The sequence below is a fragment of the Lissotriton helveticus genome, chromosome 6, assembly GCF_964261635.1.
Source record: "Lissotriton helveticus chromosome 6, aLisHel1.1, whole genome shotgun sequence".
NCBI lineage: Eukaryota > Metazoa > Chordata > Amphibia > Caudata > Salamandridae > Lissotriton > Lissotriton helveticus.
This window is the reverse complement of record NC_136067.1, coordinates 1016281985-1016298054: the sequence shown is the minus strand read 5'-3', so window position 1 is coordinate 1016298054 and position 16070 is coordinate 1016281985. Positions and strand designations below refer to the sequence as shown.

General features: G+C 48.1%; 1 protein-coding gene across 3 annotated transcripts in view; it reads left to right on the top strand.

Moving 5' to 3' along the window:
* The window catches only part of LOC144763238 (uncharacterized), an 853666-nt gene that overhangs the window by 278822 nt on the left and 558774 nt on the right, over positions 1-16070 (top strand). Inside the window, exon 4 of one of the 3 annotated variants that reach the window (XM_078648651.1) lies at positions 978-2507. The exons of the other annotated variants lie outside the window; for them this stretch is intronic. Within the exon in view, the coding sequence (XP_078504777.1) occupies positions 978-1268 (291 nt within the window). The 3' untranslated portion in view covers positions 1269-2507. Of the gene's footprint in view, positions 1-977; positions 2508-16070 lie in introns of those variants that run through there. 3 annotated transcript variants of the gene reach the window in all.

The window sequence follows — 16070 nt, the reverse complement described above, 5'->3', positions numbered from 1 at the left end:
TCGTGATGGCGTTCATGCTGAAGGCAATTCATTGGCAGATGAAGCCGCAAAGGGGGCTGTACGCAAGGCTTCCGTAGCTACAATCACTTGATCTAAAACGCAAAAACAGCAAAGCAGTACCAAAACTATTCCCACTAAAGTACTACTATAAGTTAGATGCCAATAACATTCCATTTGCTCAGATTCCTGGAGTGGAGGATAGAGTAATTCCAAACGTAGATCGTAGGTTAGGTTTCATTCTAGCAGCACATGAAGGTATAGGTTCTGCGCTTGCAGGAGTTACGGCGACTGTTTCTTTATTGAATTAACGCGATTGTTGGCCTGGATTAACAAAGCTGATTAAAGACTATGTCTTGAAATACGACATCTGCCAGCAGATGAAAGGTTCCACTGTAGCACGTACAGCGCAGACACCATTGTTAATATCTGACAAACCACTAGCGTGTGTTTATTTGGACCACTGCGGCCCCTTACAAAGAGATGGGACTTACAAGTATATCATGGTTGCAGTGGATTCCTGCTCAAGATTCCTATGGGTGTGGTACCAATGCTGGGTGATGCTCGAACTGTTATAAAAGATTTGCGAGTCTTCATAGGGACATACGCAATTGGCACATTATATTCTGACCAGGGCCCTGTGTTTAGCTCTCGGGCTTACAAGGAGGCCATGCAAGGATTGGGTGTAGCATTGCGGACTCCTCTCTGTACCATCCCAAGGAAAATTCGGTCATGGAGAAAAAAAAAGAGACTTAAAGCAATCTTTAACAGCTAGAGTATTAGGCACGGGTGAGAGCTAGTGTAAAGCATCTGTATAGAGTACAGCAGGCTTTGAACAATATGCCAAGAAGTTCTCTAGGGGGTGTCACTCCTTATGAAGTCCTATTTGGGACGAGAATGTGGGTACCTGATCTTGATTGTGAAGGCACAATGGCGATGAAAAAACTTTTAAGATCCATGATTGTTTGGCTGTTTTACAGGATCTAAATGAATCCAGGAGCCAACAAACTAATGTCCACCTGAAGCAGACCGCCACTGTGGAAGTCAAATCAGTCATGGCAAGACCTGTCTGGAGCCCAAAAGTCGGGGATCTGGTCAGAGAGAAAATAGATGACAAGAAAGAATTTGGGCCATCATACAGAAAACCGGTACAAGTCCTAGCAGTTGAAGGAACAAGAACTGTACTTCTACCGCCTCTTGCCAGAAAAAGGGAGAAAAGATTTGACTCAATTGACCTAATCAAACCAAACTATGTGGCCGATATTGAGTAGTAGGCCACGTGGACTCCAAAGTAGCAGACTCCCTCCTCTTGCTACAATTCAAGAAGTTCAAACGGAAAGACTCATCACGTTCGAAGAGTCCCCTGCATGGAATGAAGGATTATGCAATAATGCTATGGAACTCATTCATCTTGAACCTGAGGTTCAAATTCAGAAACAGAATGAAAAACACATATCTATTCAACCAAATACGGATGTCTACATCAACATGACTAGACAACAGCAAACTACGATTTCCATAAATCCTGATGCAATACCAACTATTGATCGAACTGCTTCTGGCTACTTCATAAACTTGGATACGTTTTCTTTGGATCCAAGTGAGCCTGAAACTATGCCAGCCCAAATATCGTGCAAGCAGCAAGTTAAAGACATTTTGAACTTTCTTAAAAAGACTTACCTGGTACCACCTTGGGTAGAACTATGGGTAATTACCGGGATACTTTTCTTTCTTTTCTAGGTAGGCCTAGTAATAGTTTTTAGCATGCTTGTTAATGGAAAATACGTTTGACAATGGTCTGCAGCCCAAAATTTGATTTTTTTTATCTCAAAAGTTTTTATTGAATTATTTCGAGAATACAAGACAAAAGGATGCAATGTGGGTACAATCATCGAGCAGGTGAACGTACATCTGGACATGATTGGGTCGGAAATGTTGATGACGTGGTGAAACAATCAATAATTAACTTGGCAGTCAAGATAGGTAATAGTACGGTCAAATGAGTTCGAGTAATATACAAGCACCCTAATTATTAACATAAGGCTATGAAAAGGGAAAAGGCCAAGAGAAGGAAGAAATAGCAGAAACTGAGAAGAAGATAAAGGAAAGAGGAAGAAGAGGAGTAAGGGAAGAATAGTGAGAAAGAGCAGAGAATGCACCACGTCCCAGTGACTAGAAAACATATTAACTCCACCCGCCTTGGGAACACTACACCAAGTGTGTATGATCAGGAGCCTAGATCATTCACGGAGGTTTATGGACGCTGAAGTAGTTATCCAGAGTGCTCTATATCTTCCTTCGTGCGGGGCGCCAGGGTGACAGCTGTAGGGTAATATTGTCTGCCCCTCGGAGGTTAATCACCCAGTTCCACCAGCATGCAAAGTTGGCCTTCTTTGTGTCTTTCCAATTGTTGAGTACAACTTTAATTGCCGCTATGAGTAGGAGGTCTAAAAGGGCTCTGTCAGATTCATTTAGGTGCTCAGCTTGGGTAAAACCAAAAACTAGAAGGAGTAGTTTCTGTCCTGTAACTCCAGTTCTGTAGTAGGGGTATCTCTGTTATAGTCATAATCTAGTGAATAGTCCCGCCCATGTGCGTGGACCCCGGAGCAATCAAAAATAATCTCTTACAGTGTCAAAAAATGCAGAAAATGCATAGACACTTAAGAGAGAATTTAAAGACAGATAATGCAGCCAAAAGGCTACACTGTCCAGTACTTCAACTAGAAATTTCCACCATAAAATCCACAAAACAGCAAAGCCTGTACAGATTTCCCTTGCTTAACAGCAAAATCCCTCAGGAATGATAGAGAGAAGAACCTGGACAGACAAGCCCCATAGGCTGCCATTATGTGGCTTAATTAGGATACTGTGCCTTTAAGAGAACCTTCCAGAACCTTCTCTCAGTATCCCAGAATGCATAGCAGGTCCAACTTAGCCTCAGTTCTTTTCGAGGGCGTAGGAAACGCCAGACCTGTAGCATTATGATCATGAACAACACTCCACCGGGGAGGCGGGAGGGCGCTTATGACTATAACAGAGATACCCCTACTACAGAACTGGAGTTACAGGACAGAAACTACTCCTTCTGTAGTAGGGGATCTCTGTGTATAGTCATAATCTAGTGAATAGAATGGCAAGCCCATCCCCACACCAAGCGGCGGTGGAGAATAAAATAACGCCACTACTGTGCGAACAGATTCCGCAGCGAAGCCTGCCCAACCTGAGCGTCTGCCCTGGCATCAGTGTCCAGGCAGTAATGCTTAGCAAAGGTATGGACCGACTTCCAAGTGGCCGCCTTGCAGATCTCTGCAATGGGAACATTACGGAGCATAGCTGTCGTAGCAGCCTTGCCCCTGGTGGAATGAGCCTTAGGCTTACCTCCTAAGGTCTTATTAGCTTTGTAGTAACACAACTGTATGCAGGACACAATCCACCTCGAGATGGACTGTTTAGAGGTAGCAAGACCTGTCCTGACTGAGCCATAATTGACGAACAATTGGTCTGACCTACGAATATCTTTAGTCTTATCAAGATAAAACTTCAGCACCCTCCGCACATCCAGGGAATGTAAAGACCTTTCCGCCGGAGATGAAGGATTCTGAAAGAACGTAGGCAAAGTGATAGTCTGATTGATATGAAAATCAGAAACAACCTTGGGAAGAAACTTAGGGTGAGTACGCATAACAACTTTAGCATTATGAAATACAGTATAAGGTTCTTGGCAACACAATGCCTGAATCTCACTCACCCTGCGGGCCGATGTAATGGCCACGAGGAACGCCGCCTTCCAGGACAGGTGCTGCAACGAAGCCTTATGAATGGGTTCAAAAGGCTCCTTCATCAATCTGGACAGCACCACATTCAAGTCCCATGAAGGCGAAGGAAGCCTGACAGGAGGGAACACTTTCTTCAAGCCTTCCAAAAAATCTTTGATCACAGGGATCTGGAAAAAGGAAGTCTGTGAAGGGCCTTTCCTGTAGGCAGTCAAAGCAGCCAGATGAACCTTAATGGAATGGACATTAAGGCCCGACTGCGCCAGATGAAGCAGATATGGAAGGATGACATCTTCCTTGCATGACGTAGGGTCATAGTTCTTAGACTTGCACCAGATGCAAAACCTCTTCCACTTGTAAGCATAGGAAGTCCTAGTGGAAGGTCGCTTAGCCTCCTTCAGTATGCCCATACAATCCTCTGGGAGATTCAGATGGCCATATTGCACTACTTCAGGAGCCATGCCGCCAAACTCAAAGACGAGAGGTTGGGGTGCACCATCCGCCCCCCGAACTTCGTGAGAAGGTCCGGCCTGCACGGCAGCTTCATGTGAGGAAGGAGAGATCGGTGAAGCAGGTCCGTGAACCACCACTGTCTGGGCCATTCCGGGGCAATCAGAATCATTCTCGCCCTGGATTGAGACAGCTTGATGAGAACCGCCGGAATCAGGGGAATTGGTGGAAAAGCGTACAGAAAGCTGTTCGACCAGTTGATCCATAACGCGTTCCCCAGCGTCCCTGGCTGGAAGTACCTGGAGGCGAAGCCTCGGCATTTGCTGTTTTCGGCGGTGGCAAACAGATCTACGTCTGGAGTTCCCCACCTTGCGAAGACTTCTCCTAGTACTTCGTCGTTTATGACCCATTCGTGGTTTTCCTGCACGATTCTGCTCAGTTCGTCTGCCTGAACATTCTGCACACCTGGCAGATGGGTGGCCGTTATCGACAGTCCTCGAGCCAGAAGCCAGTGCCAGATCGCCTGCGCCTCCTGCGACAGAGTGCGCGATCTCGAGCCCCCCTGCTTGTTGAGGTAATACATCGTAGTCGTGTTGTCCGTCTGAACAAGCAGAGAGTTGGTCTGAAAGGACGGATGAAAGGCCTTCAGTGCCAAGTGAACAGCTCTCAGTTCCAGGAAATTGATGTGGTACGTGGACTCCGTCGGGGACCACGTCCCTTGAAATTGCAGATCTCCGGAATGCGCCCCCCAACCTTGGAGAGACGCATCCGTCACGATGGTCTGTGTGGGAATGTCCTTGTGGAAGGGAACGCCTCTGAGGAGATTCTCCTTCGAGCACCACCACTTCAGAGACTGAAGAGCATGTAGAGACAGTCGTATCCTGTCGTCCCAAGAACCTCTCCTCTGGTCCCACTGATCCTCCAAGCACTCCTGCAGAGGACGCATCTGTAGCCGTGCGTGAGGAGTGAGAAAGATGCAAGAGGCCATCGATCCCAGTAGAGAAGACACGGTCCTCACAGTCGTAGACGGAGTTTTCATGAGAGCCTGAGCCTTCCGAACGAGTGATAAACGTCGCTCTTCCGAAGGAGACACGCTTGCTGACAGCGTATTGATGGAGGCCCCCAAGTACTGGATGCACTGCACCGGAATCGGGACCGACTTGGACATGTTGATGTGCAACCCCAGCTTGTTCAAGAGAACGCACGTCTTCTGGAAGTGTGCTCGGGCTTCCGAGAAGGAGGAGGCTTTGATCAACCAATCGTCCAGGTACGGGTAGACAAACACCTTGTTCTTCCTCAGGTGTGCCGCTACCACTGCCATACATTTTGAGAATGTCCTGGGTGCAGACTTCAGTCCGAAGGGTAGCACCGTGTACTGATAGTGATTGGTGCCGACTTGAAAGCGCAGAAATTTTCTGTGTTTGCATGCAATGGGCACGTGGAAGTATGCGTCCTGTAGATCTATGGCACACATCCAGTCTCCCCGTTGCAGCTGAGGGTAGATCTGATGCAACGACAGCATGCGAAACTTTTCTCTGCGAATCCACTTGTTTGCCTGCCGCAAATCCAGAATGGGCCTGAACTCGTTTTTGTCCTTCTTGCGGACAAGAAAGAACCGAGAGTACAGACCTCTTCCTCTTTGAGCCAGAGGTACGTCTTCGATCGCCCTTTTCCTTAGCAGAACGTCCGCCTCCGTCTGAAGCTCGCGCAGTTGATACTGCGAGCTGACGGGAGGAATCGATGGAGGAGGGCTGGTGAAACGTAGACTGTATCCATTGCAAACAATATTCAGCACCCACTTGTCCTGAGTAATTTTTCTCCACTCTGCCAGAAAAAATTGAACGCTTCCCCCCACCGGAGCGGGTAACGGACGAGGGGGAAGTAACAGCTCAGGGACGGGACCCGGCCGGGCCCTTGGTCGCGGTAGAGGACTGTTGACGACCTCTACCACCCTGCCGCTTCTGGAAGGGCTGCCTGTACTGCTGCTGCTGCTGCCGCTGTTGATGTTGACCAGCAGACTGCCCCCTTCCACGACCCTGCGCCCCAAACCGACGCTGGTACTGTCGGAAGGGTTTCTTTTCCTTGGGCTTTTCCAGGCCCACTGCCGTCAGGGTCTCCGCTTCGGCCTTCATCCTGGCCATCTCATCATCCGCGTGCTTCCCGAAGAGGGTATCTCCGGAAAACGGGAGATTCGCCACGCGTTGCTGAGCCTCCGGTTTCAACGATGTCAACCTGAGCCAAGCATGGCGTCTCTGGTGAATCCCGTGGCAATATCCGTGCGCGGACAGCAACGATATGTCTGCTGCGGCGCCGATGGCCTGATTAGAGACCAACATCCCCTCCTTGACGATCTCCACAAAGTCCTCCTTGCGGTCTCGAGGGACGAGATCTGCGAACTGCTCCATCGAGTCCCAAAGGGACCGGTCGTAACGTCCCAGCAAAGCCGAGTCACTGGCTGCCTTCATGGACGAGGCGGATGTCCCACACGCCTTGCGACCGGCAGAATCGATCCACCGGCTCTCCTTGTCCGGAGGCACCGTGGACGCAGGGGAGGTGGCATGAAGCTTCCGAGCAGCAGTCACGATGACTGAATCCGGTACCGGGTCCTTCCTCAAGAAGGCTGGGTCTGAGTCCGGAGCCCTGTACTTTTTCAGTATCCTGGAAGGGACAGATTTCACCGTTGCCGGCGTCAGGAATAGCTGTTCGGCGGGCTCAAGGAGCCCCGGCACCAGAGGTAACAGGGGGCGAGACAAGTGCCTCTTGTGTAAAGTCTCAAAGATTACCGAGGTAGAAGCCGTAGGCGCTTCAACCTCAATGCCCAACTTCGCCGCACCACGCAGGAGAACCTCCTGAAATGTGCTAATATCGTCTATCGGAGACACCCTAGTCTCCGGCGAATCGGACAGCGTGGGCGAGTAGGAACGGGTCCCAGAAGGAGAACGTGACCTGGACCGACGTCTCTTGTGATGATGCCTGGATCGTGATGAAGATCCGCGGCCACTCCTTGATTTGTCCCGTCTCCCCGAGCGAGACCTCGACCTCTTGGGCCTCGGACGCTCCTTCGGCCTCCCAGGGTCAGGAGCTCCAGGCTTCTTAGGAGTCTTCTTCGGAGGCGTCGGGAACTTAGGCATCGACACCTCCCTCGGTGGGATCGGGGGTGGAGGAGCAACCGGACGCGGGTCCCGCGGAGCCGGCTTCGGAGGCGGGGTAGGGGCCTTCGGAGGAGGACCCTTCGGCACAGCCGGCCGCGGAGGAGGCGTAGACGGCTTCATCGGAGTATCCACCCCGGAATGCGCCGGTCCCGGCGAGCCATCACCTCTACCAGAGAGTGGGGAGCCCCCCACAGTCCTGGGCCTGTCCTTAGGACCTCCAGACGCTGAAGACCGGTGTCCAGACGACGACCGATGTCCCCTCGACGTCGAACGGTCCTTCGGCGTCGACCGAATCACACTCCTCGACGTCGAACCGTGTCTCCGTCTCGACGTCGACCCTGACCAGATCGACGAGCCACGAAACCTCGACGACGGGCGATGGTGCCTCGACGGCGACCTCGACCTCTTCGCCGGTCTCGACGTCGACTTCCTGGATCGCTTCGACGGCGACCCTTTGGACCTTCTTGACGTCGACCTCTCCGACCTTCTCGACGTCGATCTCCTCGACCGTCTCGACGTCGGCCTTTTGGAATGCTTCGACGTCGACCTCTTCGGCGCCGGAGATGCCTTACGTCTCGACGGCGACCTTGACGACGAGGATCCCCTCGACGACGATGTCCTCGACGGCGAACGGCGGTGTCGCCTCGACGGCGAGCGCCGACGCCGGGCCCTCCGATGTCGATCACTCGACGCCGACAGCGACGACGAGGATATCGACACCGGCTTCGACGGCGGCCGGAACACGTTCCTCGACGTCGACGGGCGACGTTTTCTCGACCCAGAGCCCTGGGGAGACCTGGAACTGGCCGTTGACCGTCCCCTCGACGTCGTGGTCAGCGCAACTGACCCAGACGGAGACCTTGGGCGCGGGCTGGTCTTCCTGCCCCTGGGGAGCCCCCCAGAGGCCTCAGCATGGGTAGAAGGAGCCCCTCCTGACCCACCTCGTGCCTTCAGCTTTCTCTCCTCAAGGCCCTGAAGCCTGATCTTCTTCCTCTCCTTCAGGGTCCTTCCAGAGAAGCTTCTGCAGATCCTACACTCCTCAGGGATGTGGGAAGAGGGAAGGCAGAGAATACAGACCTCATGGGAGTCTGTCTTGGCCTTCTTTCTTGAGCACTCAGGGCATTTGTCGAATAATGCAGGCATTATTGGACAAAAAAGAGTGCAGAAACACAGAAAGAAAGTCACCAGAGTACTTTAAAAGTACCAAAAATCGAAATCAGTGTAAAACACTAACAAAAACCCTTGAAAGGGAGAGCTCAATGCTCCAGGGTCCTGCTTGCAGGAGCCGGAAAAAAGAACTGAGGCTAAGTTGGACCTGCTATGCATTCTGGGATACTGAGAGAAGGTTCTGGAAGGTTCTCTTAAAGGCACAGTATCCTAATTAAGCCACATAATGGCAGCCTATGGGGCTTGTCTGTCCAGGTTCTTCTCTCTATCATTCCTGAGGGATTTTGCTGTTAAGCAAGGGAAATCTGTACAGGCTTTGCTGTTTTGTGGATTTTATGGTGGAAATTTCTAGTTGAAGTACTGGACAGTGTAGCCTTTTGGCTGCATTATCTGTCTTTAAATTCTCTCTTAAGTGTCTATGCATTTTCTGCATTTTTTGACACTGTAAGAGATTATTTTTGATTGCTCCGGGGTCCACGCACATGGGCGGGACTATTCACTAGATTATGACTATAACAGAGATCCCCTACTACAGAAAGGGAAGTTCTTTGGGAGTTGAAATGTCAAATAATTTGTGTATAAATTCAAAAATACTCTTCCAGTAGGCAGAGAGGCACTCGCATTGGAGTATGAGATGGTCCAGATCTCCTTCTGCACGCTTGCAGTTCCAGCAAAAGGCATCAGGGCTGATTTTGTGTGCATAGAGGCGAGCTGGCGTCCAGAAGACTCTGTGCATGAGCCAGAATTTGTTTTGTGATAGCGTAGGGCTTATTTTGTGGCACATTCAAGACGTCCACGCCGCGGCCCAGTCCGGTTCAGAGATATTGAAGGAGGCAAGGGAGGACCAAAATTGTGTAGTGTGTTCAAGCAGTTTGGATGGCTGTGGGCCTAGCAATTTATAGATCTTCGAGACTTGATGGCCTATTCTATTTAGTCTAGAGAAATATGATGGCAGGGATGGTGGAGTGGAGGACAGATTCGCTTTGGTAATGGCTGATTTTATATTCAGAAAGGTGTAGAAGTCGGAGGATTTGATCCCGAATTTCGATTGGACGTCTGAGAAAGGAAGGGAGTACGCACCTTCATAAAGTTGGTGCGGAAAGAGGATACCTTTCTCAATCCAGGATTGATTGTGTAGTGGTTTGCCTTTATAGGTAATCCTAGGGTTATTCCAAATTGGTTCCCATCTAGACCGACGTATTGATGCGTCCAGCAGTTTGTCAATTTTAAATAAGGCCAGCTTAGTGTTATTAAATATGGATTTAGAGCAAGAGATTTGATTTGTTTTTATTGACAGTACTGAGAGTGGGGGGGGTATCCACCAGGAGGGCCCTTTCAATATCCAGTCACACAGGTGAGTACCCGTCAGGAGGGGCCAGCCAATATGAGCCTTGTTTGGCTAAGAAGGCCGTTTGGTATCTTTTAAAATCCGGAAGGTTGACACCGCCAAGTGACTTGTCCAACCTTAGTTTCCGTAAACTGATCCTTGCTACTTACCTTTCCAAATGAAATTTGAGAGCATTTTATCAAGTTTGTGGTGGAACTTGTGGGATACTGTTAGGGGTAGCATAGATATTAAATAGTTGATTAGAGGCGCAGTCATCATTTTAATGGTCTCGATTCTACCCCACCAGGGGATAAAACCGGGTGACCAGCCGTCGAGTAGTTTTTTGATTTTCTCAAGGGTTGCGTTTTCGTTCTGTTGGAGGGTCTTAAGTGTGGAGCTACCAAATTCTATACCTAGGTACTTGATGAAGCTGCTCTGCCAACAGAGTCCGGATGTGCCTAACACCTCTCTGTTGGTGAAGACGTTCAGAGGTTTTACTTCGGATTTATCCCTGTTTAACTTGTAGCCTGAATGTAAGGAGTAAGTTTCGATCAATGACATCAGTGCCTCAATAGAGATATCAGGTTGTTCTGTGACTATCAAGATATCATCTGCATAGGCCGCTAGTTTCACATTCGTGGCGCCAAAAGGTATACCAGTAATGTTTTGATTTTGTTTAATCTCCCTAATGAGTGGTTCCAGGGCCAGTAAGAAAAGTGCAGGCGAAAGAGGGCAGCCCTGTCTAGTACCCTGCTCTAATTGAAAGGGTTCAGATAGTGAACTGTTAATGGCGATTCTTGCGGATGGGCGGGAGTATAAGGCCATGACCATGTTAATGTACTCATCCCCCAAATTAAATATTTGCATGCATTGGCGCAGAAAAGGCCACGAAACTCTGTCAAACGCCTTCTCTGCGTCAAGGGTGATTGCCACCGCGGGTGAGTCTGAGATTTTGGACTTCTCTAATACGTGACATAAGAGTCTCGTGATGTCGTTGGATAGACGGTTCTTTAGGAAACCCATCTGGGAGCACCCGATCAAAGTTGGCAAGATACAATTTAGTCTGAAAGCTAACATTTTCGCATACATTTTACAGTCCAGGTTTAAGAGTGAGATAGCCCTGTAATTTTTCGTTAGTAACGGGTCCTTCCCTTCTTTAGGTATCACGAAGATGGTTGTTCACTCATCGTGGGGGTGACACTACCTTTCGACAGGAAGGATTGGAACAGGTTTAGAAGGACAAGGTTGAGTGGGGTTTCAAATGTCTTATAAAAATTAGCTGTAAACCCGTCCGGACCTGGTGCCTTATTATTTTTCAGCGATTTAACCGCGTTTGAGATTTCTTTGGCTGCGAGCGGAGCCCCTAATTTCGCTTTGTCCTCCTCAGAGGCTTGAGGCAAGTGGATAGACTTTAAATATTTTGAGCATGCCTCCACATTGAATTGTAGTTTATTTTTTATAAAGGTCTTTGTAAAATGATTGGAAGGTGCTTAGGATGTCCTTCTGTTTAGTGTGTGTATTATTAGTATGGTCTTTAATAGAGTTAATGTGGAATTGTTTCCTCCTATGTTTAAGATAGGACGCCAGTAGCTTCCCGGCTTTGTTACCTTCACAGAGTTTTTGTGCCTTGAATTTGTTGACCCATACTCCTGCACGCTTACTTAGTATGGCATTGTATTTGTATTTCAGGTTAGTCAAGCGATCTACCATAAGTTTGTCATTTAAGTTAGAAGAATGCAAAATTTCCAACCTTTTGACGTCTTTTTCCAGGGGGTCTAATTCTGAGTTAAGCTCTTTGTTCATTCTCGCCCTGATCCCTATGAGAGTGCCCCTTATTGTGGCCTTAAAGGCGTCCCAAACTGTTGCAATATCGGAGTCTTGCAGTGAGTTTAGTTCGAAGTATTCTCGTATTGCCATCTCTATCTGGCTCCTATTATCGGGGACCATTAGGATTTCCTCATTAAGCCGCCAGCGTTTTGGAGGCATAAGGTTGTGTGAGCCAGCTAGTTTCATGTGGATACAAGAATGGTCCGAAACCAATTTTGGGGCTATTCCTTTTTCATCAATGAGGTGTGTATAGGGGTTTGAGAGTAATAAATAATCAATTCTTGAGTAAGAATTATGTGGTGGCGAGTAGAAGGTGTAGTCGCGTCCGTCCGGATTTTGTAGTCGCCATGAGTCAGGTAAGTGGTATTTAGTGCACAATCGTAGTAGTGCATCGTGGGATCGCGAGGGGTGATACGCACACTTTGATTGTCTGTCTAATAGTGGGTCAAGGGGGAGGTTGAAGTCCCCACCCACCACTAATAACTCATCCTGGGGGATGTTCTCCATTTGTTTCGTAGTATAGTCCCAGAATTCAGGGTTGTCTGTATTTGGCCCATAAATATTTACTAAGTGTATATGGTCCTCATCTCTTTGTAGGTGAGCTATGCTTAGTCTACCATCACCGTCAGTGGTGTGTGACATCAATGTTAAGTTTGATTTTTTAGCGATAAGGGTGATTACACCTCTCTTTTTTTGGACAGCCGGAGAACACAGCGTGTGGGAGGTCCAGTAATGTTTAAATAAGTCTGCATCCTCCTTGCTAAGTTTGGTCTCTTGTAGTAAAATTATATCGCCTTTTGATTTAGCAAGATAATCCAAGATTTCTTTGCGTTTGACTGGGTGATTAAGCCCCTTTACATTTAGCGAGACTATGTTGAGACTATCTGTCAGATTTTTATCTGGAGTCATGGTCTCTGTGGGTATGGTGGCAGGTTATCTTTAGGCAAGGGTGGCCGCAGGGTAGAAACCCCATTGGTGGCGTGTGATGTCAACATGTGACTTTGTTCTGGCTTGGACCCTCTGTATAACCTGAAGTGTTTGTTTTTTCCTCCGTTTCCATTGGTAGTATGTGTGGAGTGGGAACCATGTATATGAAATGTCTGTGGTGTCAAAAGAGGAAGAAAGGAGAAGAAAGAAGAAAAGGAGAGATGGAAGTAAGAACATTAAGAACAGTGTAAAGCCATTAAAACATCCAATTTTACAATCCTTGTGTCTCGCAAGGCAAGGAATCCTTTTCTTAACTCCACAGTTTCCGTGGAGTAGTCCTGGGTAAAGATAATGCGGTGACCTTCCCAGACAATATGGTGGTTTTTCCTTGCGTATTGTAGGATGGCTTCTGTGTGTTGATACCTAAGTGGCTTGCAGATGAGAGGACGGGGGCCTCTTGTATTTTGTTGGAGGAATGTCGGTATTCTGTGGGCCCTGTCCAGTTTCAGGCCATGTTGAAATTTGACCCGGAATCCATGCCTCAAGAAAGGCTACGCAGGAGTCCGCATCCTTTTCTGATTCTTCCGGCCCCCCAAATATGCGAACGTTGCCCCTTCTACTGTGGTCCTCCAATTCGGCGGTCTGGCGTTTGAGGTCTTTGGTAGTTGAGTGTAGGTGTTGGATAATCTTCTCACTACTCGTGGCTTTATCTTCGTTGTCGCTTATTCTTTGCTCAGCTTCGCTCATCCGTAGGCTCATGGTGTTCATGTCTGCTCTGATAGCAGTGAGCTCAAGCTGCATGGAATCGGTATTGCATTTAGTCGATTTGGCTAGGTTATGCATGTCTGCCAACTTTTTTAATATCATGTCCAGTGTGCCAGAGAGATCACCCTTTGTTTTGATGGGTGAGTCTGAGAGAGATGATTCAGGCCGGACCTTTTTATTTTTGGTTTCTCTATCCGCCATGCTTGGCGTTTCGTTTGGCCAGATCACTGGGAAATTTTAAGTGTGTATGTAGGGTTAGATGCCAGTTCAGCACCGGTGGTTGGAATTGGGAGCTGGGTTATCGCTGGGCTTGAAAGTTGCTGATGTTCCCTCTGGTCGCTGACGGACTATGACAGTATTGCTGATATTGCTGGTTCGTATCGGTTCTCTGTCTGCTACTGACTAGGGCCCAGACTGTCGCAGTTGCTGACAGTCGCTGGCGGACTCTATTGCTGGTCGCTGTTAGAGCTAAAGAGCAGTTGAGGTAATAATTGAGGGATTAGTTTCCTGGCTTCGCTGGGTACTGTTAGGCGACCTGTTAAGCGGACTGGGCCACTGATTATCCCTGGCGGGGCCACTGACAGACGGTTTCGCTGGTTGCTGCAGACTGACCCTACTGACTATGGCTAACCGCTTTTAGAGCTTCACGTTATAAACCAACCAATTGTAGGGTAATTGTAGGGCTATCCAGAAATAGCGTGGAAAGTGCAGTTAAAACAGGTGGGCGCCCCACGGGCTAGTAGATGTCGGACCCTCTGAGGAAGTAGAGAGCGCGAAGCACCAGCGCTTGAGGTTCACGTGCCAGTCTCCCTTAAAAGCTTGTTTCCAGCACTATTGTATAGCGGCAGAGCGGTGGCTGAGTGATACTGGAACAGCAGAATGGGCTCAGGGCATGAGGAGCATGTTGAATACTGTCCTAGAACTTGCCTTCATCCGCCATTTTGAGGTCAGGCGCTGGGAGATGGATTGGAAATCCTTTTTCTTGTACTTGTCGGGAGAGATTCAGCAAGCTGCAATCATGGCTTGGCATAGGGGCTCTTAATCAGACCAGAAGACCCCCTAAGCAGGACAGCATTGCGGGGAGGCAGGCTCCGATTGTGTCAGGCTCTAGGCGGAACGCCATTTTAGGGTCAGGCAGTACTGGCGTGGATTCTGCCGTTCCACCTCCCGCCGCGGCAGCAAGACATAGGCACCAACATTGTACTGCAATGAGCGAGGGAAAGGAGCGCTCACCTCCGGAGTAGAGAAACTCACGCTGGAAGGGTCCCGTGATCAGCTGAGCTCCGCCGTTGCGGGATCAGAGATTGCGACCCCAAGATAGCGGCTGGTCATCGGGTCTCCCGGCTGTCGGCCAGAGTGATTTTAATCCCCTTCCTACGGCATCAAAATAGATGTAAAGCGGCTTCCCAAGCGCACCGAGTCCCGCGCTTTTCTGATTTCGCCGTCCCGAGTGTCTCTCAAGTCCTGCGCCACACTGCATCCGGTAAGATTCTGTCCCTGTGTGGATTGGAGACAGATTAGGCGGCCATTACCACCGCCGTCCAAACCACGCCCCCCCAAAATGTGATTTTAATTTGAAAACCACTCTAATCATCTCAACGAGAACAAAGAGTTGTAAGCAGTAAACAGCAGGTTGATTTCGATATATTTGGTCTGACCGAACTTTTAAGAATTCCACATTTATTTAAAATATCATTGAGTGATATCATTACCTCAAGTACATTTTCCGATGATTGGGATTTTGAGACTGTAAATAACATGTTGTCTGATTTAGAAAAATCTGCTGCATTTTCAATTAGTGAAACATTGGAAAGCACATCAGATTTTGAAAAAATTTATTGTTATCAACACTATGGTCATAATTCTTTGCACAAATCTGCTAATCCTAGAAATGTGTTCAAATACCACCAGTGGGAACATTGTCCAACCGCCGAAAGGCAGTTCAACATCATTTACACAAAAGTTTCCATATTTTACAGGGTTCAATATGTTTGGCCCAGCCTCATATTATTATAAGGTTGCATCAACATCGGCACAGAAAATTATGTTAACAAGCACCAAACTCTGCATCCTTTATTACCCAGTTGTCCGAACAAGGCTACGACTTATGGAAGGACACCATAGATTTTAAATCAGTCTGGGGTGCTAGAGAATGGCAAGTTCAAGTAACGGAAGCTTTAATTAGAGCACGCCTTATCCCTCGACAGATCATGTTTTTGAACGAGACAGTGCAACAGACGTCTTGCCTTGGACTAGCCAAGAACAAGGACTTGAACACAGTTCAGCTGCCAACTCCATCACACTCAGAGGGAAACAAAACATCACAAAAAGAAATTACATTAGATGAAATCATACAATACAATACAATACAATAGATCCGACCCAGATTGGAAGAAATGGTTGATTTGGCCCACAGACACCAATAGTTGTCAGGCGAGATTCATTGGTAATACTGAAGGGTTTGCTATCCATAGGCCAGATCCACCTTATTTATTTGATTTATTTATAAAGTTTTATATAGCGCAAACTTGATCCCGAGGAATATCAGAGTGCTTTACAATTTGAAGCGAAGGAAGGTAACAGTTCACTAAATGAAACAAATAGGAAGATAAACAGGCAATTAATCAAATAGGTCTCACATAACAAGGCCAGTTACAAATCCTGGGGTCAGCGACAAATGGGCTA